Below are 24076 nucleotides of genomic sequence, written 5' to 3'. Positions count from 1 at the left end.
TACTTCGTTCGTTACGTATTGCTAGTGATAGCCAGATGACGACTTATGTCAGTATATAAGATAGACTCTGCAAAATAGAATGGGTTTTGACTTTCTGAGACTCTGGTCTCTCTGTATATCTTTTCAGCTCACTTCCTCTTCTTTGGCTTCACTCGACAACTATTAGACTCAGACTTAGAACTCTTACAGGTTTTTATTCAAATTCAGATACCTTGAAATTCAGATACTTGGATACTATGAAATTTTGATACTTCAATATTTTAATACTTAATATTTTGGTACTTTTGATTCGAACAGAATAACTGTTTATGTTTTACTTACAATTTTATTAATGTTTTGATTAATACTAGTTGGGTTCAATCCATCATAAATGGTTGATATTAAAATGTACTAACATTAGTTACATTTTATATTTGAAGGTTGTTAATGTGTGTATCAAGAACTTTATTTCAAGTTATGATTTGTGGTTTCTGTTCTCTATATTCTTTTTTAACATTTACATATTATTACACCTTGACGATCTGAATTGGATTAAATTTTGCATCAACCCCTACTAGATTTATTTACTTTTATTTTTGTTTTAGTATTTGGTTGTGATTTATTTATATTGTTAGAAAATATTTCTATTTTAAATGCTGTTCTTTTATGTACCTTCTATTCATCAAAGAAATGCTTTTCAGCGGTGATAATCAGATATGTTTCTTGAGCACTCTAAATCAGCATGTTTGAATGATTCTGAAGGATCATGTGACAGCTGAAGACGGGAGTATGGCTGCTGAAATTGTTGTTCAAAGGTTTAAAATACGTTTTAAAAAACATTAACATGCAGCAGCCAGTTTATTTTAAATTGTAAATATTTCACTGTATTCTTGATCAAATATATGCAGCAGTCGGTGAGCACTTCTTTCTGAAACATGTGAAAAAAAGTCTTAGACCACCACTTTTGAAACGCCTAGAATGTGCATGAAGAAAATAATCTTTATTTATGTTGTTGGGAAATGCTTGTCTTATATTCCTGTTATTTTGAAAGCTCAGATTTATAATCTCTATTATGAACAATTAATTAGCGTGACGCAAAATGTGACATACATTTAAAATACAAAAAATGATACCAAATGAAAGTCAGCACTCACTCAAAATCTCTATACATCTATGAAACCAATAGCCCTGGGTCTGCTTTTTGTGCCCTACTACTAGGTAGATGTCCCCGCATTAGCTTCATGGCTATATTTGCACTAATCACTTATTCACAGCTCCTCCAATACTTATGGGGTTTTGAATATTTATGAGATGAGACCATGGCACTACATGGTAGACAGCGGTCGCGAGAGCATTGAGGTCTTTTTTTTTTGCTTAAGCTTAAGCTTCAGGTTACAGTCTCTTGTCTCTGTTGTCACCCTCTCAGCACCCAGCCTCCTCTCAGTGTCTTATGCTGCATTCACGTTTGCTCCCTCGGATGGTTGGCCTTAAGGCCAAGTCATTGTTCCTGTGTTGAGTTGCATTTGCTTTTACGTGCCTGTTAGAGTGAATAATTGCTAATTTTTTAACTTAAAACCGAGTCCCTTAGCATGGACAGAAACTAATTGTATCCCTTTACTAACACTGCTGGTAATTACCAGTTTTACTAATGGTCACAAAATCCCATTATAGATCACATAAAAAATTGAAGTGAGTTCTCCAGGTGAATTTGCCCAGTGGGCGGCTCATGTTTTTGATTTTTCTGACCCCATTTTCAAAACCCATTACAAAACCAGTACCATTTCTGGCTGTCCCTGCATGTTTGTCTGCCTCACACACACTCTTATCTCTTGCCCTCAGGTTTGTTTGCAAGAACAATGGAGTTCTGTTTGAGAATCAGCTGCTACAGATCGGCATAAAATCTGAATATCGCCAGAACCTGGGTGAGTCACAACATCTGCAAAATTGTAATTGCATCATCTAGAGGTCCATGTCAGCAGACTTCTGGACTATGTCTTCAAGTTTATTGTATTTTAACCTGCGTTTACGAGAGACTGTAGTTTCAGCATATGCATTTTAGCAGTTCTTGCTCATTTTTATCCTGTTGTTTTAGCATTATAAAAACCTGAAAGGAATATTACAGTGTTAAAATTTGACGGGATATTCAAAATGCTTGTGGGTTAAAGACGAGATGTCTTATTTTAGTGCCTACATAAAATGTCATTTACAAAAGTTACTTCATATAAATAGATAACATATTTAATGCAAAAAAGTGTCTACTTTAATGTTTGAAATACAAATTTTTAATGAAATGAAAATGTCAAAATTATTTAATGTCATCTAATAATTTATGCCTGACAAGATTTTTTTGGTGTATGAGCTATTGTTACACTGAATGACATTTTAGATGGGTGTCTCCTGTATGATGTCCATTAATTTTTTTTCATTCTCCGCATGCTCAGAAAAAGAAATAAAAGATTCTAATCTACAGTTTAAAGCTGTATTAAACTTTTGATGCTCAAACATCTTTGGTTTGTGTCTGTTGTCTCTCCTCACAGGGCGGATGTATCTGTTCTATGGCAATAAGACGTCAGTGCAGTTTGTAACTTTCACGACCACAGTCACCTGTCCAGGAGAGCTACAGTCTCATATCCTTCACATCCACACATGGAACTCATGTTCATTCTGTCAGTTGGATTTTATGTTCACTCTTGCTTTCACTTTTTGTGCCTTAACTGAACCCACAGCTCAATGTTCAGGCTAAACCAGTTTTGACTCTTTTAGTGGGAGGATGGTTAGGTGTTCAGGCTATCAACATTGAGTGTCTGACTGACTTCAGTGAGGCCCACTCCTCAACATCAAATTCAGGTAACAGATGCATGCATTTAAATGGTTTATGACCATGAGTCAGCATGCACTCTGAGATTTACTTAACTGCTGTTTTGTTTTCAGGTATGGGCGGAGCTCTCCAGAATCTCACCCCCCAAGTTGCCTGTTACCATAAACAAGTTCTTCCAGCCCACAGAGATGGCATCACACGACTTCTTTCAGCGCTGGAAACAGCTCAGCCTGTGAGTGTTTTGTGTGTACACAGAAGACAAATTACTGTATACATGCATCACAAACTGTTCTCTGAATGAGAAACATGTTAAATTCCCTTCTCACAGGCCTCAGCAGGAAGCACAGAAGATCTTCAAGGCCAACCATGCCATGGACACTGAAGTGCTCAAAGCAAAGGTGGGTTTACACAACCTTATACCAACTTTGTAATGCCATACTGGCCTGCTGTGTACTGTACACTATACTATATACTGTACGCTGGCTTCTGTTTATTTAATAGCAGGTAAAACAGTAAGCATTTTCAAACAGTAGTACGCACAATTGTCACAAGACATTGACATTTACGGTTTAATTCAATGTCCAGTTAAATAAAACATTTAGCATTTTTAATCTACGTTTGTATGAAAATGTCTTAAGATCAATACAATGGTGAGTCAAGAATAGATGGTGGCTATATTAATTTAGGTTCGTTCTTCACAGGAAAATAGATGATCAGGTCAATTGCATTGCATTTTGGGATCCAATTCTCAGTTTATTTTGCACTATATGCTACACATTTTGAAATATGTTGTAGATTATCTGGTTATCTGGTGATTTTTCTCTTTTTGGCCAATGAATCACGCTCAAAATAAGGGGTGCAGAGGAAGAAATAAATGAACTTTAACTGAACAAATCCTATAATATAACAAATCCTAAAAGAACTCTTCCTGCAGACTGGCATGTCTAATTTTACAGACTCCAAAAAACTCTTAGACTGGTGAACAAACAGATAAGAGTAAATTTTCTCTTTATTTTTTATTTATTTTTTTTGTCATCTCCGACATGATTTTGTGACCATAGTAGCTACGTGCTGCGTCATTGTCTTTTCCATCTGCTTTACAATAGGTGGCAGCCAGTCTTAAGGTGCAATATTAACATGATATTTCATCGTTTAAATATATTGGTAATCGCTAATGCCTGTATATTGCAACATCCCTATACTGGAATAGTAATGTTAGGATGGCAGAAGGTTTTAATTAGAAGAAGAACTTTAATTATAGCCATTCAGTTTAGAGGGGAGATGTCATTCCTGTAGAATTTATGTACAGATGAGCCCACTTAATTTGATTCTCATCTTCTGTCTATCTTTTTCATCTTTTCCATTCACCCATCTGTCTCATAGTTACTGGGATTGGGCATGGCTCTCTTGGAGAATGTGGATCCGAACCCAGAGAACTTTGTGTGTGCCGGAGTGATCCAAACCAAGGCCCAGCAAGTGGGTTCTCTGCTGAGACTCGAGCCCAACGCACAAGCTCAGGTATGAACAGACATTCATTTTAAGCAAACATGTATCCATATTACACAATCAGAAGCAAAGGAAAACAACACAGAAATGCCACAAGCATCAAAAGTCCCTCCCTGCTGCTATGGAGCACAGACATCTCACCAAGTCAGTTTTATTGCATCTTACTGTTGTCTGTGTTTCTCTGTGCCTGCTGATGCAACTCAAGTCTGGGGAGCAGGTAACACATTCATCCTGCCACCCCTTTCAACTCAAACCACCTCCCAGCCTCCCTCCCTCCTGCTATTGTGATTCACTCCATGTCTGGTAGTTAAACCCAGTTGATTTGGCGTGACAGCAGCGTCCTTCTCTTTGTATCTCTGGAGTTTCCTTTGCCCATTGTGCAAGTTTACATTTAGTCTCTGTATCGGCAGTAAGGATCAGACACGCATTCAGACAGCAGAATGAGCGTCTATCTGCACAACTGATGTGTCTTTCTCAGTTGTTTGTGTTTCTGTTTACATTGTGTAACGCTCTTTATTCTCTCTGTGTCTCTCAGATGTACCGGTTAACCGTGCGCAGCAGTAAGGACACTGTCTCCAAGCGTCTTTGTGAGCTGCTGGCAGAACAGTTCTAGAAAGTGAGCCGAGACTAGCACCAACTAGAACCGACACCCAGACCAGACCAGCGTTCCTGAGAGACCCCAGAATAAAGAATCTACAAAACGCATTCATGCATAAGGGAAAAAGTAGCTGTCGGCCTCTGGCAGCCATATTACTGTCCTTCTGATAATGATTATTATTACTGTTGTTATCATCAGCGCTGCCCTTTCTTGTTTTTATGGGTGTTTACCTGTGTGTGAGCAATGGAGCGAAAGGAAGCGTGCATGTGTTTTTTTCGTACATGTGTGAAAGAGTCATGGTGATATGTTCCGTTCTCCGTCCTGCCTGTTCAACGATCAACTCCTGTGCTTGTGTTGACAGCTTGTGTGTGTGTGTGGGGGTTGAGGGGGGAGGGAGAAAAGCAAGTCTTCTCTCTCCCGTATTATCCGCAAAGTTTCAACCGCAAAAACTGCACATTAGCTGTTTCTTTGGAACATTCCCTATAAGACTATTAGCAAGACAAGAAAACACAATCTCATTACACTAATGCAACGGCACTTCCCTAAAAGAGGCCAGAATCACTAACCCCCACTGCTTTCTATCTCCTATTCCTCCTCAACTGAAATTGGTCACATCCAGAGCCATTGGTGTACATAGAAAATAACAAAATAAAAAGAAGAGATTCCACATGCATTTCCAGTTTATCGCACCATACATGCGTTCCTTTCCTGTGTAGATCAAATGAATGGCCAGTGCACTTTAAGAGGCTTTGAGAGGAAAGGCTTTTATAGTCCCACCCCCTTTTTCCTGTTCTTGTCCTATGTATTCAGTACTCATCCTGACCCCCATATCTGACAATGTTTATTGAAAAAAAAAAAATCTCTATATATAAATATATATATAAACCATGTAAATGATTACCCTTCATGGATGCATTTGTATGTCTCTTTCTTGTTTTTGATAGTGGTATATTGTCAGTGTGTTTGTATGCTTTCTTAAATGGTCTAATGTTTTTGCTCTTGTTTTGGACATTCCATTCTGTACTACGAGTGAATGGGCATAATGTTTCAGGTTAGTCGTACAGTGTTAAAAGAACTGGGGAGGAACTAGAATCAGAAAGAGGAAATGAAGCAGAGGGAGGGTCAGGTCCACCAGTGTGTGAGTTTCTGCACATGAAGAGTGCAACTGTTGTGGACCTTCATGTAAATGTCTTTTTTTTTTTTATTATTATTGTTTAAAAACAACATCTTCCAGCACAGTTATTGACTGAAGTGAATAGTAGATAGTGGTTACCTCATTACTAAATCCTTTCACAACACACACACACACACTATTAACTTTGAGTGGTGAGTGGCCACAGCTTGAGACCCATATTTTCTTTTGCAGCGATAAAACCTGGGAAAGCACTTAGTTTGTGAAAAGTCATCACAGGCACGCAGTTGTACACGCATTCTTAGGCTTAGAGGACGGGGCCTTAAGGGGGAGCGCTGGACCTAATCAGCTGCCAACTGTCAGTCACGTACAGGGATCATTACGATTTTGGTCAGCATTGTTTGGTGAGCGAGTGTGTGGTTTTATTCTGTGTGATCCATGTGAAAAATATAATAGAATTTATGCGACATTGTTATATTAGTTCAGCTGGGGGTCACGCTTCCCTCGATGCAGTGATGCAGTACTGGGGACATTGTCATCGTAGTTGATAAGAGTCACAGTCATGGCGTGCGTGTGTGTTTGTGTGTGTGCGTGTCTATGCAGTATCCGCTAGCTAATGCAGCCCCGGTGTATCGCTGTTCAACCTGTCAGATACCTGTGTTAGATTAAATTTACTCTGTACTGAATAATGTGAAAGTAAAATTATGCCATATACTCGAACCAGGTGTTTTCTTTTTGTGTGTGTGGTAGGGATGGGCACAGAGATCATGTGGCCTACAGCTGAATCTCACACATGCACCAAGCACAATATAGGCCTTTACTTTGTCTCAGCACAAGGTATAGGCCTAACTACATCTCTAAGATGTAAAGTGGGCCATGACATGGGTTTAAAAATGTAACATAACGGTAATATTAAAAAAAAAAAAAAAATGTTTACCAGTCTTGACACCATTTCATTCTGATTAGAAATTAGTTTTTTTTTTTTTTTTCTTTTTTGGATTTATACAGCTAACAGAACTGTAATGGTGGGTTGTCAATTTTAATAGAAAATAAATATACATGTTCTTCTTCTGTTATTTGTTTCACAGTGTAACTCATATTTCTGCACACCCTTAATATGATTATTTATACTGTGAAAAATATAAATTAATATCAAGTTCATGATTAGGTGGGCTTAATCTATCCAGGAAGCCAATATGTGTCCCTGGACCACAAAACCACAAGTCAATTTTTTTTAAATTGCAATTTATGTATCATCTGGAAGAATAATAATAAGCTTTCCGTTGATGTATGGTTTGTTAGGATAGGACAGTATTTGGTCGAGATACAACTATTTGAAAATCTGGAATCTGGGGGAGCAAAAAAAAATATATATATATTGAGGAAATCGCCTTTAAATTTGTCCAAATGAAGTCCTTATCAATGCATATTATTGATCAAAAATTAAGTTTTGATATATTTATGATACGAAATGTACTAAATATTTTCATGGAACATGATCTTTACTTAATATCCTAATGATTTTTGGAGAAAACTCGTTCATTTTGACCCATGCAATGTTTTGTTGGCTATTGCTACAAATGTAACTGTGCTTTTTATGACTGGTTTTGTGCTCCAGGGTCACATATGCAGGATTTTCAAGATTTCTTTTGCAATTTCTTTTTCAATTTCATTCCATCAAAGAAAATGGCAGTTTTATTTGTTTAATTTGTTAAAAAGAAAATGCAAAACATCATTTTGTAACCCAGGGTGGTATAGCAATAATACAGCTTATTAAATTAACACATTTAATTTTAAGTCTGTTGCAATTGAGTTTGTGTTTTGCAGCCTTTGAAGCGAGATATTAAAAGAAAAAAAAATATTGCCAGTCTGACAAAAACACATGACATCAGTGGAACAGAAATATAATGTAATGTACAGTTATTTAATATAGTATAAACATGATAGCAGTAGTTAAATGTGGACCAGTGAACTAAGCGTTCTGAATAATATATTTTGTTTACAAGAGAAGCACTGCTCGCATGGGACTTTGCACACGAGTTGGATAACAAAAAACCTCTACAAGGATAGAAGAGTCTAGTTTGACGGATTACACACTCGATTTGCAAATGTTCCCGGCTGAAAGGCTACAGAGAGAAAAACGAATCATCACAATAAAAAATGCCCAGGTCTTCAGGGCAAACTGGTGATGGCGAACAAACAGAGCGTGCCCGCGTGCACGTCAAAGAGCAGCCCTGCTCGCCGATTGGCTTGAAATGACATCACATAGAATTGTACTATTCTTAGCTTCCGGAAACTGGATGACCTCATCTTTTTCCTCCCTCGCGCAGGTATAGACATACAACAACAAATAATGTTAGAGACGCAGACAGAGCGGAGAGGAGCACGGGAGCATAGCTACCGAGAAGAGAGAGAGAGATCAAGGGACTGATTATATTCAGACAGAGATTTCACGCGATACATGCTTGCTCTTGTTTGTGCTATTTACAACCTTCACCCAGCAGCTTCGTGGGACTTTTTCAACCTTTTTTGATTTCCTACGCACTCTGCAGATCCATAACTGACTAAACTGGTGAGTACAAGCTTTTAGTTTGTTGTGAAGAAGCCTAACTTGTATATTACAATTTTTAAATGCAATTCGTGAAAACTTTAGGGATACAAATTAGCCTGCATTTAGGACTCCGTATGTGTGTTTATTGCGTCATGGACTCAGGCAGTAATTTTCAGTGTATTTTTCTCCCCATAGGTTTTCGGATTATAGAAATATTTAGAAGAACTATTTCTTTAAAAATCAAGAGATGGTCTACTACAGGGACAGTCAGTCCGAGCGGCCACCGTTGTCTCGTATTCTGCCGCATCTCTACCTTGGTGCAGAGACTGACGTAACGCAGGTATATTTACAATTCTCTAATTTTTCCTCATGCTGAAGAGTACATAATCCTCCCTAAACCATATTAAAATTGCATATGCTACGTAAGTTAGTTTATTTGCATATGTATTTGCTACAGTAGTTTGTTCTCGTCAGTGTTTTGCAGAACACAGAAGTTGTTTTCTCACCTCTCACCCGCTATTCGTACCCACAGGATGGTTTGTCCGACCGAGGCATCTCATACGTGTTAAATGTGAGCCGATGCTGCCCACAGCCTTCATTTCTGCCCCAGTCCCAGTACCTCCGTATCCCAATAGACGACTCTCTGCGGGATGACCTGCTTCATTGGATCCCTCAGGCGTTGCTCTTCATTGGTGAGGGACCCGGAATCCCCCTGCTTACATCAGCCTGCATTTGCATCACATCATTAATACTTCTAGCATCGATGCACAGAGCTGTGGCTATGGAAATTGATTTGTTTCGTCTGTGCAAAAACATATGATGCTAATTTAAAATGGAGAATTATTTTTATACATCTGGTAGAAAAATGTGGGTTCTAGGTGTCATTGCATGTATAATATTTTTAATAAAACAAATGAACTGTTTCAGATGGGGCCATGTCATGTGGCTGCTCAGTCCTGGTCCACTGTGCTGCAGGAATCTCTCGGTCTCCAGCACTTGCTGTGGCCTACGTCATGTATAGCCTGAAAATGGATCTGGATCATGCATACAGGTAATGTGCATATGTTGTTTTTGTTTTAATTCTGCTGCCATTTTCTGTGTAAAAAAAAAAAAAAAAAAAAAAAAAAAAAACCTGACATTTTGCATCAAAAAAGTCTGAGATATGAAATTGGTGATAAAAGTGAGAATGATTTGTTTCATTGTTTATCTTTTCTTTTTTATCATTGGGCCATTCATGTTTTCTTTTTTTTTTTTTCTTTTTTTTCATTTTATCATAAATGCAGATGATTCAAATAAGCGAATTATCATGATCTGATCGTTTCTTTAGGTTTGTGAAAGAACGCAGACCCACAATTTCACCGAACTTTAACTTCTTGGGGCAGCTGCAGCTCTTAAAGGTGTCTTTGTATTTATAGTATAATAAAACTTCACGTTCAGGATTAGGTGTAACAGTTGGATAACTGCCTACAGCCCACCAATGAAAAAAACAGCAGCAGTTCCACAGTGGCACTGTTAACTAACCTGAACCTTCACAACAACATGGACAACAACTGTATTATTAATGGATGCACGGAGGACTCCGAAGCAAACGTGCACCGTGAGAACAAGAACAACCAAATGGCAAATATTCAGAGCCGAGGCCAACGCTGTGAGGTGAAGAAGGCAGAGTTTACCTTATCTCTTTCAGACAAGCTCGGAGCGCTCACTCTCCGCACCAATCAACAAAGACCAGTCAACATCACATCTCAGACACAGCAGGATGCACAAAAGTCCAAACTACCCAAGCCTACTTACCTTCAGATTCCGTCTCTAGCGGAGAAACGCAAAAGCCTTACTCTTTCCCTAACACCATTGAGTGCTGTTCCTCAGACTCACCAGGAGGGGTCTTCAGGGAACAGCTGTGCTCTGAAGCAAAGCAGTTCCCCAGTTGACCAGTCGGGGGCGTTAGATGGCCTGGGCAGAGACAATATGGAGCCATCAGCATCAGAATCCAGAAGAGGGCCAAAAGAGGCAAACGAGTTTATCAGTGAGGAAGCTTCAGATAAACTCAACTGCTCAAAATCACAAAGAAGAAAGAGTAAACTGACCAACAGTGACCCCAGAGCAAATATGGAGCAACAAAAAACAAACCAAGTGAGCCATTCAAGCACAAGATCACAGAGGCAGACACAGGGACCATGTGGTATTGTAACCTCCCCGCAGGAGCTTTTCGGGATGGAGGTTACTGGTGGTGTTGAAGCAGTGGAGGGTATGGTTGGAGACCAGAGCCCCTTGTCTCCAGTCAGTCTTACAGTCAACAAAATACTGGACTGGGGCGAACGCATGCTGCTTGGGGTCCTACTTGGCCCACGTATTAAAGTGGGACAGGCTGCTTTGCCGTACAGATGTTGAAGAGAGACTGGTTGTATGAACTGCACTATTTAAAGATACAGGTGTAAACAAGGACTGTACACTGTTGATCTGAAGTAACTAAAATGAAGATGATACTATGGCTGAAAAAGCATATGTAAGAGTGTGTGAATTGACTTATTTATTTAATGAAATTGCATGTTTCTCCAAGTCTATTTGACAGACTCGCGTCATCTGATGGACTGGTGATAAATGACTGAACGTCTGCAAGAACAAGTGTGATTTGTTCTATTATAATACACAGCCTGCCTGTGACTTTATTTATTGAAATATACTGATAATTGTTATTTATAAAGGGGTATTTTGCAGGTGGAATTTTAACAATATAACTTGTATTGAAAACAGTGTTCAATAAAGACAATTATTTTATTCTGCCTCATTGTCTTAATCATTTAATTTTTTTATTTTCATTTCAGCGTCAATAATTTGATGAATTGTATAATAAAATGTTATTAAAAGACAAAATTTCACTGTGATCAATAGGGCAATGGTTCTGTTCCCTCTTAAAGGAATAGCTCACATAAAATTCAAATTTGCTGGAAATTTATTCTCCGGCCATCCTAGATGTAGATGAGTTTGTTTCTTCACTGGAATAGATTTGGAGAAATTTAGCATTACATCACTTGCTTGCCAATGGAGCTTTTGCAGTGAACGAGTCTTCAAGCTATCCACAGGACTCCAGTCAATCATTTAACACCTTTTGAAGTGAAAACCTGCGTTTTTGTAATAAGTGCTTCATCTGTGCTAATTTTCTCCTCATTTAGCTGAGGTCTCTTATTTTAGTCAGAGCAGCAGTGAATAAATTGCCAACACACAGTTTTTCACCTCATAAGACATTCAGTGATGGACTGGAGTGGTGTGGATTATTGTGATGTTTTTATCAGCTGTTTGGACTCTCATTCTGACGGCACCCATTCACTGCAAAGCATCCATTGGTGAGCAAGTGATGCAATGTTAAGTTTCCCCAAATCTGTTCTGATGAAGAAACCAACTCATCTACATCTCGGATGGCCTGAGGGTGAGTGCATTTTCAGCTTATTTTCATTTTTGGGTGAGCTATTCCTTTAAGAAAACCATTAGTAAGAAATATACATTGATACATTTTTATTTTTTTTACTTGCTGGAATTTATTGCAACCGTCTACAGAAATGTACTCCCCATGGTTTAGTCACAATAAAGAGGAGTAAGGTTTCCTCAGAAATGTTGGAAAGGCAGACAGCTGGTGGGTGTCGCTAAAAACATTTGTCTACACATGGAGTTAGTCACATCCTGGGAGGATTTCGTTTAATACAAGCCAAGTGATCCAGCATCCACATCGATTATCTATTCCAAACATTAGGTTTTTATTATAAAAATTGCTATTATTATTATTATTATTAATATTAATAGTAATTTGTTATTATAGCCGAAGTATCACCATAGTATCACAAAAGAATATACAGGAAAGAATTTGCACAAATGTTAAAGTACTAGGAAGGAAAATCACCAGTTATGAATATCATTTCATATGTTGCATTTTTTGACCACAAAATATTTTATTAGCTACATATCGTGTTATTATTTTTGTTTTGCCCTTTTTTAATCTTATTTGGAAGCTCAATAAAATCACAAGCTGAATAAAAAATGACCATTGAATGCTGAATTAACGCTCAATGTAAACATCTACTGTAACGCAGGAAAACCAGGCCCTTGTCCAAATATGGGAAAGGCTTCGCTCGAATCACACATTTATCATATAGCCTGCCTCCTACTGCGGAAATGCAAGCGTAGTAACAGCAGAATCACTCATCGAATCCTGCGCATCAGCCAATTAGATCTCTCCGAGGCTCACCGATTACGAAATCATGCGTTCGATGAAAAAAAACAACGCCTAAAGCCCCGCCCACTTCAGGCGAACGTACGAGATACACGGCAGAGACGAAAAAAGTTGCCCCTGGTCTTGAAAAAAAAGCTATCGGAAGCAAGAGAGACTCCAGAAATCACCAAGAAAGATCCAGAGGGCGGACATCCATTTAAACCTGGAATTCGATTTTTATCTCCCTAAGCAAGATGGTTGTATCGCTTGTACAAAGGGAGAGTTTGTAGGCTAAATCTTACGGATATCGCCTATTAAAGTTGTCAGAGTATTCGCGGGGTTGCAGTGGACTAAGTTGACTTTCGAGTCGCTAACTTGCCACCAGAAGGCTAATTTACTCAAGGCGGCTGCGGAAGAAAGGTAATCGGCGATCACTGCCCAGACCAGCACGGTATTTGTTTTATTTCCTCTTTAGCGTTATCAGTCTGCAAATGCTATTGTTCTGTACAGATTGAACCATGGAGATTGGATTGTGATACATACTCGATCAAAATCTGTAACAATGTATCCCACTGTAGCGGTTTTTCAACGATGCCAGGCCTTTCAGGCTACGGTCTTAAATCTTTATGCTCGATGGAGCAACATTATTCCATTTAAAACAGTTTCAGTCGAATAAGAAGACAGGATTCGCGTTTTTATAACCTAATGTTTCATATTTCCAGGAGTACGACCATGTCAAATGAAGAAAGATATAAGTTGGTGGTCGTGGGCGGTGGAGGTGTGGGGAAAAGCGCCCTCACTATTCAGTTCATTCAGGTGAGTGTCGTTTTTGAGGACTTTTTGTATGAAATAAATTTCTATTTATGGCGTAACATTGGGCAAATGCGCTGTGAGTGTAAGTGTTACTGTGGGGGTGTTGTAAGAGTTGTGAAGTTCACAGTGCAGTTGGTTTTCCTCTGCATGTTCCTTCATGTTAAAGCCCTCGTTGAGGAGCTGGTGAACAACCAAAATGTTTTTTTTGTTTTCTTTTTAACAGTCATACTTTGTGTCGGACTATGACCCAACCATTGAAGACTCGTACACTAAAATCTGCACCGTGGATGGAAAGGAGACGCGATTAGACAGTATGTTGGAATGAATGTGTTCTTTATAGGAAGGAATGAGTGTTAAAAAGCTCCACAGGTTCCCTCAGAAGGGAGATTTTGGTCAGAGTTGCATCAGTATGATTCATTGCTGACTGAGGGTTCCTGCCCAGGTTTTGTTTTGACTTGCTGTCAGTACAACACCATGCCAGCTGTGCCTAAAGCAAAGTTTGCGTGTCAGTCAGTTATGAATTGCATTTGGGCACCACAAAATGTTACTTGTTTGTGTGGATGAGCTCATCTTTCATGGTCCCCTTTATTCATTTGTGTTATTGTGTCGTTCGCCTGTTCATTAGTCCTGGACACAGCAGGGCAAGAAGAGTTCGGAGCGATGAGAGAGCAGTACATGCGCTCCGGAGAGGGTTTCTTGCTGGTGTTTGCTCTTAATGACAGTGGCAGGTAGGTGTTTTCCAGAGTGTGTTTGTGTCTGTGTGTGCATGAGAGAGGAAGGGGAATAGATAGTTCCTAACCTCGCTGTGTGACGAGAACAGAGAGTGTGTGTATGTGTATGTGGCCATGTGTGTTTTAAAAAATAAACCACAGAATGTGTCTGTGATGAGAATAAGAGTGCTGTGAGTGCTCATGTGATCAGGTGAACCTCAACAGCTGAACTGAGCCCTGTTTGCGTGGCGAGTATAAATGTAGAAGTTTCTTACAGATGTGACTTGGACTGCTAACTGGTATAATTTTAAAAACATTAAATGCCGTTACAGTTCTTAGCACTGTCTTTTGTTATTGAAGTTTAGTGACATTTTTATGTTTAATGATGGAGTTTTAGAATTTAACGTTATCAAACTTAAAACTAAATTGTTTAAATGTAATTTGCCATTTGTTTTAGTTTCTGAGTCTTCAGTTTTTACTAGTCGTTTTCAATTATCTAGTTATTTTTATTTCAGTTCAGGAAAATATTCCATGTCATTTTTTGTCAGCAGTAATAACACTCATAAAAGAGATTTATTTTTAATATTTATCAATTGTAATTTTAATTTTACAGGCTACTATCCAAGATCAATTCAATTATAATGACATTCTATGATCTCTGTATGATGTTATATTATTTTTCCATTTGTAGAGCAAAATCCTGTCACTCTAATGAACACTTTCTTTCTGTTTCAGTTATGATGAAATTCAGAAATTTCACACTCAGATATTGCGGGTGAAGGATCGAGATGACTTTCCTATGGTTCTTGTTGGCAACAAATCAGATCTTGACCAGCAGAGAGTTGTAACGTTTCCCTGTTGCACAAATTACTGCAATTTTGATGGCAAACCCCTAAATAGGCTGCCAATTCATATGTATGTGTTTTTCAACTAGATCTCAAGAGATGAGGCCATGTCGTTTGCCCGAGAAAACAGGATCCACTATATGGAATCATCAGCTAAGAACCGCCACAATGTGGATGAAGCCTTCATGGAGGTTGTGCGAGCAATAAGGTATTTGGAATAAAGACATTCAGCGCTCTTATGAGTTTGACTATGTATTGCATTGTGATAAAGTCCCATTACCGTCTGTCTTCAGGAAGTTTCAGGAGACAGAAAGTCCACCACTCCCTGCTAATCACGCGGGGAAGCAGAAGAGTGGTGGCTGTCCCTGCACCCTGCTCTGACTGCCCCTCTGCACTGTTGCCTAGGAGACTGAAGCCCTCACTCTCACGCCTGGTGCCTTATATGTCTACACGGAGTGTGTGTGTGTATGTGTGTGTGGCACTGTATGCATCAGTGTTTTAGTGGCTTTTACAGTATGTATGTAAGAACTGGTTTCCTAGAAGAAACTAGGCAATATCAAATGAGAGCGAACCGTGAATCTGTTGGAAAGAGCGAGGTCTTGTTTCGTCCACATGCTTTATTTAGTGCCTTGTAAAATCATGCTCTTGATTTTAGATTCAAGCACAGTATTTGTTTATTTCCACCGCAGTATGAGATCGCAGACTGATTGTGTGCCACGAAAGAGATTAAAAAAAAAAATCACCACTGAGGAGGTGGTGAACAGTAGCGACAGTGTATATTTAAACAAGCACATAAGCGAACATAGGCGGTGCTGACAAAGCTTTTGATGGTTCTCATGTCATATGTCATATATTGGGTTACTTACTCAAAAAGATAAGTCAGACAGTATTTTATTGGCCCAGTGCTCTGTTCCGTCTGTCTTCTCTCGGGAGATTCATCGAGTCAGTGAGACTGCACTGAAATGGCTGCTCTAGTCTACACCTTGCATCCCATCAGTGGCAAGAATATATACAGCCAGCTTGTTTTCATTAATCTCTTCCTGATAAAGCAAAGTGACATCAGTGGCAAGTGATGTGTTTAAAATAAGTAGTGATTGAGTATCTAAACAATGGGTCCAGTATCTGCAATGCTAGTATTCATACAAACCAAAGGCTGTAATGTACATGTTTGCACACCTAGCTTTGTCATCGTGAATAGTTATCTAATGTAGTTAAACACTAAAATGGACAAATCGTGTGGTTTTATTTTGGGATTATTTTGATCTGTTTCTTTTGTTTTAGTTTCCATTTGGATGTCTTTTTGAAGGTACTTCTATTTGTGCATATATGCAGAATAAGGCAGTCTGTCTCCAGGTTCACATGCTATTGTATATGACATGCTTGTGATTTTTGCACCTTCGTTCGTGGACAGTGATGAAAAAGTCATACAGAGGAATTGCCAAATGAATTTACTAACAAAGCATGATATTAATTGTTTTGTTAGAGAATGAGTCACTCTGTAAATAGGTAGAACGGCCTAGTTTAGGGTGAGGAAAAACAAGACTAGGTGCTTTTCATATGGTATACTTGTCTCCAGAGGGAGTCGCTACACACTTTACAGCCTTTAATCAAGGGACATGGATGATTTTTATTTTCAAACTGTGACAAATTCTGTTGGAGATCAGGTTTGTCAGCTGCGAATAAGAACAAAGCACTATTTAATTTGAAGTGTTAAACAGAATTACACAATGTGGTAACAGGATGATTCTCAGTCATATCATTTCAATATAATTTCATGTCAAGTATGATTATTTCAGTTTATTTTTTTATTTAAGCTGTGTTTTTGTTGGCTCTGGAGAAATATCAGACACCATTTATCTTCAAATTTTGTATCTAGATCTTACAATATTCTTTTGTACACAAATAAAACATGTCTTTAAACCATTTCTTGTAAGACTTTATGGGTGAATGGTTTATTGTTGAGTGATTCATTTTAAAAGTATTCATAACAGTTTTCACACATAACGTTTTCGGATTTGGCTTCAGATAATTTAAACTGAGGAATGAGGAAGTAATTGTTAAAGTAATGCAATTTTATTTTAAACTTTATTCATTATGAATGAAGTATAAAAAAATGAATGTTCTATATTAGTCCTACAGACGATTTAGCTGCATATCAATTTTATTCATCTCTATTTGTAATTCACACTCTCTACTCTCATAAGAGTCAGATAAGAGAACTACCCTGCGCATTACAAGCAATTGTTGCTAAATGATTCCCATATGTGAGACAGGGAACATTTCCAGTCTCTGGGAGGGAATCAACAGCAAGGCGAGATTCTGAATTTACTGACTTATGAAATATTAGCAGCATGGCGTCGTTTTCTCATACAATTCGAGTGTGATAACGTTGTGAACGCACTGAGAGATTCCTCACGTTTTAACCCGATAATATAAGACAATATCACGTCTTTATGACTGACTTTCGTTAATTAAGAGCTGTTGTCAGGTCGGCTCTTGCTGATAAGGAAAGGGGTCTATACATACCTATCTTTGAAAAGGAAGGTTGATCCAGTCAAGGCGCATTTGAAACCGGAAGCTATTGAAGATGCACTGGGGAGCGTTGTTTGTTTGTTTTAAATGGCAGATGATGAATGGCATTTTTTAATTTTAAACTGAGATATATACAGCACCTATATGCAGCACGTAGATACAGCACTAAAACTTACTGATACTAATGGTTTTTCGTAATGGGGGCGATTAAAGCACCTTTGTTTAAAGAGTTGTTCAGGTAAGTCACCGAAACTCCGTCCCGTCCCACTGCCCCTCCTACAAAGGCTCGCGGCTGTGAACTTTGTCAAACTGGTGTGTCTCGTCCCCGATGAGTTAAGATGTCGCTGTGAATGTGAACACAGGTGAATTTTTTTTATATATATAGGTGAGAATTTCAATTAAAAACACCGAACATGTGAATTCGAACTGTTTATCTGTAGCCATCATTTACAGCAGCAAGGCAGCAAATCTATGTAGAAATCTGAAAGTATTTTTCTGTTAAAGTTTCCTTCTACGGCGCACAAAAGAGTGTCAAGGTAAGCGGGCGGTGACCCATGTCGTTTTTCTTTAGACGCAGTTTTGCTTTCTATTCTAGGCCTACTGTCCGTCGTGCGTTTTGTGCTACAGATTGTTTTCTAAATGAATGGGCAGATAGGCACTATTTACTTTACTTAAAAATACAAAAATATTGAGTCATTCCCTCGTGTTGCCACAATATTAAACGCTATGTATATGTAGATTAAATCTTTTTCTTTTTTTTTTTTTTTTTTTTTTTTTGTTAATGTAAAATAAATAATATTTGCTTTTGAGTAAGTGAAGTGACCGATAGAGGACGACAAAAAGTATTTTCTGTATTATTCAATATTTTTGTCTATATTTTTTATCGTCTGTATGGATTTATCAAAACATAGCCTGTTAATGTTTGTAATATTTTTTATATTATTTTGAACAGGTACAATGCTGGGGTTTTCAGTGATATGTTTCAGTTTGATATCCCTGCTGCATCTCGTTTGGGGCAGAGTGATCTACAATAGAAATGATGGTAAATAATAAACTTTAAACACTTTTTAATAGCCAGTGTTTGAAATTCTTTGGGTTTATCTTTTATTGTTGCTAATTGTTTAGTATTATGGTGGGGGTTTTGGTTTGTTTTACCTCCCTATGCACTTAATTAAATTAAACCTCTTAGATCTCATTTACATTAAACTTTTAGATGTATTGCAAACATTGGTTGGTTTTATACTCTGAATGCAACATAATTAAATAGTTTATTTATTTTAATGCTTTGTATTTTTATGTTTTTTTTTTTTGTTTGTATGTTTTTTGTTTGCTGTATTGTACTGTTCCGTGTGTCTGTAAAAAGTATGTTTGTGGTATGAAGCTGATTCTCATTATGATTCATATTCTCTTGTGTTCCTCAGTGTTCCTAGAGGAGAAGTCAGCAGGTTCGTTTCTCTCACGTAAACTGTTGTATAACAGTTGGGATTTTGAGTTAGTGGTGCCTGACAATCTACAGAGAGAATGCATGGAGGAAATATGTTCATATGAAGAGGCCAGAGAGGTGTTTGAAGATGACATACAAACGGTAAGAAAAAGAGTGTATACAAGAGAAAGTGAACACAACGGAAGCATGTTATAGCCACTGTGTGATGAGATGAAAATAAAAAGATGGTTTATGTACAGTTACTTGATGCTATTTATTTTGTTTTTCAACAGGCCAAGTTTTGGGAAGACTATGTCAGCAGTCATGGTAAGGTTGTTGTTGTTTTTTTAAATAACCCTTTAAACCCTAGGTGAGGGTTTAAAGGTGAGGACACCTCCTGCACGTAAAATTTCATAATCATATTGCTAGGCCAACTCTTAACAAGCGCTGAGCAGTCACTCTAAACAGGAGTGTAACGCAGGTGGGACGCCCCCCTCCATGAAAATATCACTAATCATTTTTTTTTTAAACCACTGCCTTGATCAACAAAAAATAGATATAATTTGAAAGCATTGAGTCTGAGCTTTACAATGTATGCCACTTTGATTATCTCCAAAGTAGTGCAGAGTTATTTCCTGATAAATGACAAAAATAAATAAATAAATCATAATTTACAAAATATACATTAAAAAACTGTATTTAGAGCAGATTCTCCTGATTAAAAAGAGCCCAAAACCATCATAATCCATCATCTATATATAAAGATTTTCCTTATGAAGCAAATAAATAAATAATTGGCAAAAATCTGTTGGCAATTTAGTTCGTAACTTCATGTAACATACATAGGCTATATCATAGAAAATGGCAGTCATTATTTGCAGAAAAATCTCCAGATTAAAAGAAAAAAACTCACCATAATCCATTGTTCAGATCTAAAGATATCTCTCATAAAGCTGTAACACATAGAAAAGAATTAGGACATGTAGCTTAGCAAAAAAGAGGTTGCAGTCCTGTGCCCTTTTAGCTCGTAACTTAAAGAAACATGCATAGATCTTGAAAAACCGCACAGAATTATTTTCAGAAACTTCCCCCGATTAAAAAATGACCATAATCATTCGATCAGAGTGAAAGATTTCGTTCATAGAGCTGTAACACATTAAACCAGACAGGCGCACTGAGGCACAGCAAAGAAAAATAGCTTTATATGCATAATGTTGCATTTTTATTCGTAACTTTACGAAACTTGCATAGATCTTGAAAAACTGTATGTCATCATTTTTCTCCCGATTAAAATGAGCCCCGAGTTACCATAATCCGTCGATGAGATCCAAAGATATAGCTCATAGTGCTATAACATAACCCAACAGGCGCGCTTGACGCGCAGCAGCATAAACAGCTGTAGTTTCACTTTGCGCTTTAATTTGTAACTTCATGAAACACGCATAGATCATGAAAAATTGCCATAACTCATCATAATTCGTTCATTAGAGCTAAAGATATTCCTTACGATGTTATCACACACATGAAACCATGAAATTAAGAAAAATATAGGTTACATTTTCATTCATTACTTAATGAAACATGCATAGATCGTGGAAAATGGCATGTCATTATTTTCAGAAAATTCTCTCGATTAAAATGATCAAAACAATCAATTGCATCTTTCGTGTGTAAATAATACCTAAACCCATAAATGGAAGAAATCAGTTGGAGAGCTCCATTGAACACTTGGAAAGCAGAATGTAATACCTAGAATATTTCTGTCTATTTTACCTTTTATATAATTTTTTTATTTATTTTATTTTTATAACTGTGTCATTTTAAAGCGTCGAAATTCAGCTTTCGAATGCATCCAACCATTCTGATCAACTCCTAAAGGATGATTTATACTTCTGCGTCGGACCTATGCCGTAGCCTTTACGCCGTAGGCTATGCGTCAGTTTTCATTTATACTTCTGCGTCATTGTCCGCGTCGAAGTGCAGTACACGTGCAAACCACTAGTCTGCAGTGTCCAGGGGCATGTTGCTGGTGTAACCTTCAGTACCACGACAAAAGCCGAAGAAAAAGCGACTCGTCGGAGAATCATAGCCATGACGGCGGCAAATAAATATCAAATCATTAAATCATTATTTAAAACTACAAAAAGAGAAAACAAAGGAACAGGAGAAGATATGGCATTATTTCCATCTCCACAAGGACTTGTACCACGGCAGATAAGCATTGTTTGTTGCGGACAACTACTGATGTATAATGCTATGTAGTATAATAAATGAAAAGACACTTGTTCTTTGCTTTGTTTTATTTTATATAAGAAGGTGTAACATTAAAATATATTAAAGTGCACATAAACACACAAAACTCAAGCACATGCGGAGGTAGGGATTGTAGCAGACCAATCTGTCTGCTTAGAAGTGACGCGCTGTTAGATTTTTGGAGAGGTGCACGTCAGCCTACGGCGAAGGCTACGCACAACCCGTAGGTTTGACGCAGAAGTATAAATTGGGCTACTAGTGCTGCCCAGTTCCTCTAAACCGGAGTGTACCACCGGCGGGCGCCCCCTAGCGAAGAAAAAAAAAACATTTTTCAAAATCAATGCCTTGATCAACACAAAATAGGTGTCATTGGAAAGCTTGGAGTCTGACCTTTAAAATGCATGTGGCCACTTTGATTAACGCCTAAGTAGTGCTGAATTATTTGCAAATAAATAGGAAAATATGTTTTCATAATTTATGAAAAAACATTTTTGTGCCATTTACTCTAATATGTCAGAAACATCATACAGCTCAGACAGTTATGTGTCATTTGAAAGGTCGCAATGAGTAGAATAAAACAAGTATAATTGTTTGGGGCTTTGACTAAACTTGAGTGAGGCATTACTTCAAATTCAAAACAACAATTTCAAAACTGTCAAGGGCTAAGAGAAAGGCTACCTTGGTTTCAAATGCTGTAACTTTTGATTACTTCAAGATATCACCATAAAATTTAAGTCACATACAGCACACATGTTGGGGAACATCACCAAACTTTTTCTCCTACCTTATTTCTTTCATAAGATATTTATTGTCAAATAAGTATATAAAAAACTTTCCCTTGACCACACTAATTTTTCTTACATTTTATCACCTATTTCTCAACAAGAAAATATTTGAATGCAAAGATTTTCTTTCCCCTAAAAATATAGAAAACTTTCCATCAGACGATACCTACCTTTTGACTCTCCTTGCTACGGTCTTGGAGTCATGAGTCATTATTTTTGTGTATGGCACTCAGAAAACAACAGTTTTTAAAATTCCTTCAGGGAGTCAAAAATGCCTCTCTTGTTACAAAATACAGTAACTTTTGGATACTTTATGCTATCACCACAAAATCTGAGACAAATACAGCTAACATGCTGGGTAACATCATCAAAAAAGAATGGTCCACCTTATTTTTGTCCTGAGATATTGAATGTCAAATAAGACAGATATGAAAAATTTCTCTTGAGCACTCAAATTTTTCTTACATTTTTATCAGTTATTTCTCAGCAGGAGATTGTCCAAATGAAATAAATTTCTCTACTGAAACTACAAAAAGTTTTCTATCAAACGATACCAACCTTTTAACTCTCCTTGCTACACTGTTCTGTGACTGTTATGAGTCATTATTTTTGTGTGTGTCACTCATCAGCTTTAACTTCAGTGAGGTAAAATGCCCTCAGGGCTTAAAGGGTTAATGTATTTTCCATTTTATAGATATAGTTAAAGATATGGACATTGAACATTTGGAATAAATTTTCAAATAAAAATTACAACTTCGTCTCATTGTTAGTTTTATTGGACTGAAGCAAGCAGCCTTCACTCTTAAAATGGTGGTTCTATGGCACTGCTATTATTTTAAGATTGATGTCTAGCTAGCTGTCATCATAGCATAAGCGAATGCAAACTACAAATATTCTTAGGTATTTATGTTATTCTCAGACCCTATACCTTGGATGTAACACAGTATTTTCAATATTGTATCCAAAAAGAAAAACAAGATGACTAAATAAACAATTAAAATGTGTATTTGTTGAGAATGATGACCTGCTTGTTTCCTGCAGAGTCTTCACCCCCAGTGGATGTGTCTGGTTTGGTAGCTGGCATTGTGGCTATTGTAGTAACAGCGATTATAGCCACTGTGTTGGGCATTTACTGCTACAAGAACAGAGGCAAAAATTCAAGAGGGGGCAGGTAAGTGCATGCCATCATAACCACAGCTATATATATGCCCTTTATGCAGCAATATCACACTATTTTTTTCTGCATCTTCACAGTGTTCCTGTACGTATGGGTGTGGATGGGCAGCCACATCCTGAGTCTGTGCCCTTGTCTAACAGGGCTCCAGGTCTCCCCTCGTACAATGAGGCTCTGGCCCACAGCGGCCAGCACGATGCACCTCCACCGCCGTACTCTGGGTAAGAGCACTGAATGGCTTGTTTGTACATCGTAAACAAAAGCGATGCAGTGACTGCCATGAAATTATTTTGGCTGCATGTTCAAAATATGTATCTTTGCTCTTTACAGGGGAAATTCAACTGAGCCACCTCAAACTCAAGAAGAGGAATGACAAAGACATGATGATGATGTTGTTGTTGTTGTTTTTAGGGGGGGGGGGGGGTACAGCTTTTACTGGGTTTTAAAGTGCAGCTTCAGTGCTTCAGTCAGTAGATAATTTATTATACTTATGCTACATGTTCAGCAGGTAACCCGATTTTATTCTTTGGAATTGTTTTGCTACTATCATCATGGAACACAGTTTCAGTGAATGCTGTCAATATTTTCATGAATCAGATTTGTTCATTTTTTTTAAGAGTTTTATCAAATGAAATGTAATTTTCATTATTAATAAAAGAAATAAAATGTAGCCAAACTTGAATATGATTGCTACTTCGACTGCGTGAAGTCGAATCCAGTATTTAGTCGCTGTTGATGTCACTCATGTTTCAG

The 24076-nt window shown here is 37.7% G+C and overlaps 2 protein-coding genes and 2 pseudogenes across 6 annotated transcripts; all 4 read left to right on the top strand.

The window, feature by feature from the left end:
* The window catches only part of LOC122136794, a 21259-nt pseudogene extending 14506 nt beyond the window's left edge, over positions 1 to 6753 (top strand).
* Positions 6754 to 8351: 1598 nt separating this feature from the next.
* On the top strand, positions 8352 to 11362 carry LOC109054864 (annotated as a pseudogene).
* Positions 11363 to 12882: 1520 nt separating this feature from the next.
* On the top strand, positions 12883 to 15788 carry LOC109058708 (RAS related). Of its 2 annotated transcripts, none has more exons than XM_019075914.2 (7): positions 12883 to 13208; positions 13511 to 13604; positions 13825 to 13912; positions 14227 to 14329; positions 15047 to 15155; positions 15246 to 15364; positions 15450 to 15788. In XM_019075914.2, the coding sequence occupies exons 2-7, from the start codon at positions 13521 to 13523 to the stop codon at positions 15535 to 15537; spliced, it is 591 nt and encodes a 196-aa protein (XP_018931459.1). In that variant the 5' UTR covers positions 12883 to 13208; positions 13511 to 13520; the 3' UTR covers positions 15538 to 15788. The 2 variants fall into 2 exon arrangements, with proteins under 2 accessions (XP_018931459.1, XP_018931451.1); XM_019075906.2 differs by having other exon boundaries at positions 12883 to 13239.
* Positions 15789 to 17666: 1878 nt separating this feature from the next.
* LOC109058685 (proline rich Gla (G-carboxyglutamic acid) 2) lies at positions 17667 to 24016 on the top strand. 4 transcript variants are annotated; one of them, XM_042720247.1, is made up of 8 exons: positions 17667 to 18050; positions 18142 to 18224; positions 18641 to 18730; positions 19110 to 19273; positions 19405 to 19438; positions 23191 to 23320; positions 23404 to 23544; positions 23654 to 24016. In XM_042720247.1, the coding sequence occupies exons 3-8, from the start codon at positions 18646 to 18648 to the stop codon at positions 23694 to 23696; spliced, it is 597 nt and encodes a 198-aa protein (XP_042576181.1). In that variant the 5' UTR covers positions 17667 to 18050; positions 18142 to 18224; positions 18641 to 18645; the 3' UTR covers positions 23697 to 24016. The 4 variants fall into 4 exon arrangements, with proteins under 4 accessions (XP_042576181.1, XP_018931430.1, XP_018931436.1 ...); XM_019075885.2 differs by having other exon boundaries at positions 18129 to 18224; XM_019075877.2 differs by having other exon boundaries at positions 17668 to 18050; positions 18193 to 18224.
* Positions 24017 to 24076: the final 60 nt, after the last annotated feature.

The sequence above is a fragment of the Cyprinus carpio genome, chromosome B3 (assembly GCF_018340385.1).
Source record: "Cyprinus carpio isolate SPL01 chromosome B3, ASM1834038v1, whole genome shotgun sequence".
Lineage (NCBI taxonomy): Eukaryota > Metazoa > Chordata > Actinopteri > Cypriniformes > Cyprinidae > Cyprinus > Cyprinus carpio.
This window is presented reverse-complemented; position numbering and strand designations above follow the sequence as displayed.

Bases quoted from the DNA above. Each gene is read 5' to 3' on its own strand.
- LOC109058708 (XM_019075914.2), top strand. From the start codon at position 13,521: ATGTCAAATGAAGAAAGATATAAGTTGGTGGTCGTGGGCGGTGGAGGT. The intron at 13,913-14,226 runs GTATGTTGGAAT...CCTGTTCATTAG, and splicing joins AAAGGAGACGCGATTAGACA to TCCTGGACACAGCAGGGCAA. The intron at 15,156-15,245 runs GTAACGTTTCCC...TTTTTCAACTAG, and splicing joins ATCTTGACCAGCAGAGAGTT to ATCTCAAGAGATGAGGCCAT.
- LOC109058685 (XM_019075891.2), top strand. From the start codon at position 18,646: ATGCTGGGGTTTTCAGTGATATGTTTCAGTTTGATATCCCTGCTGCAT. The intron at 18,731-19,109 runs GTAAATAATAAA...TGTGTTCCTCAG, and splicing joins GATCTACAATAGAAATGATG to TGTTCCTAGAGGAGAAGTCA. The intron at 19,274-19,404 runs GTAAGAAAAAGA...GTTTTTCAACAG, and splicing joins TTGAAGATGACATACAAACG to GCCAAGTTTTGGGAAGACTA.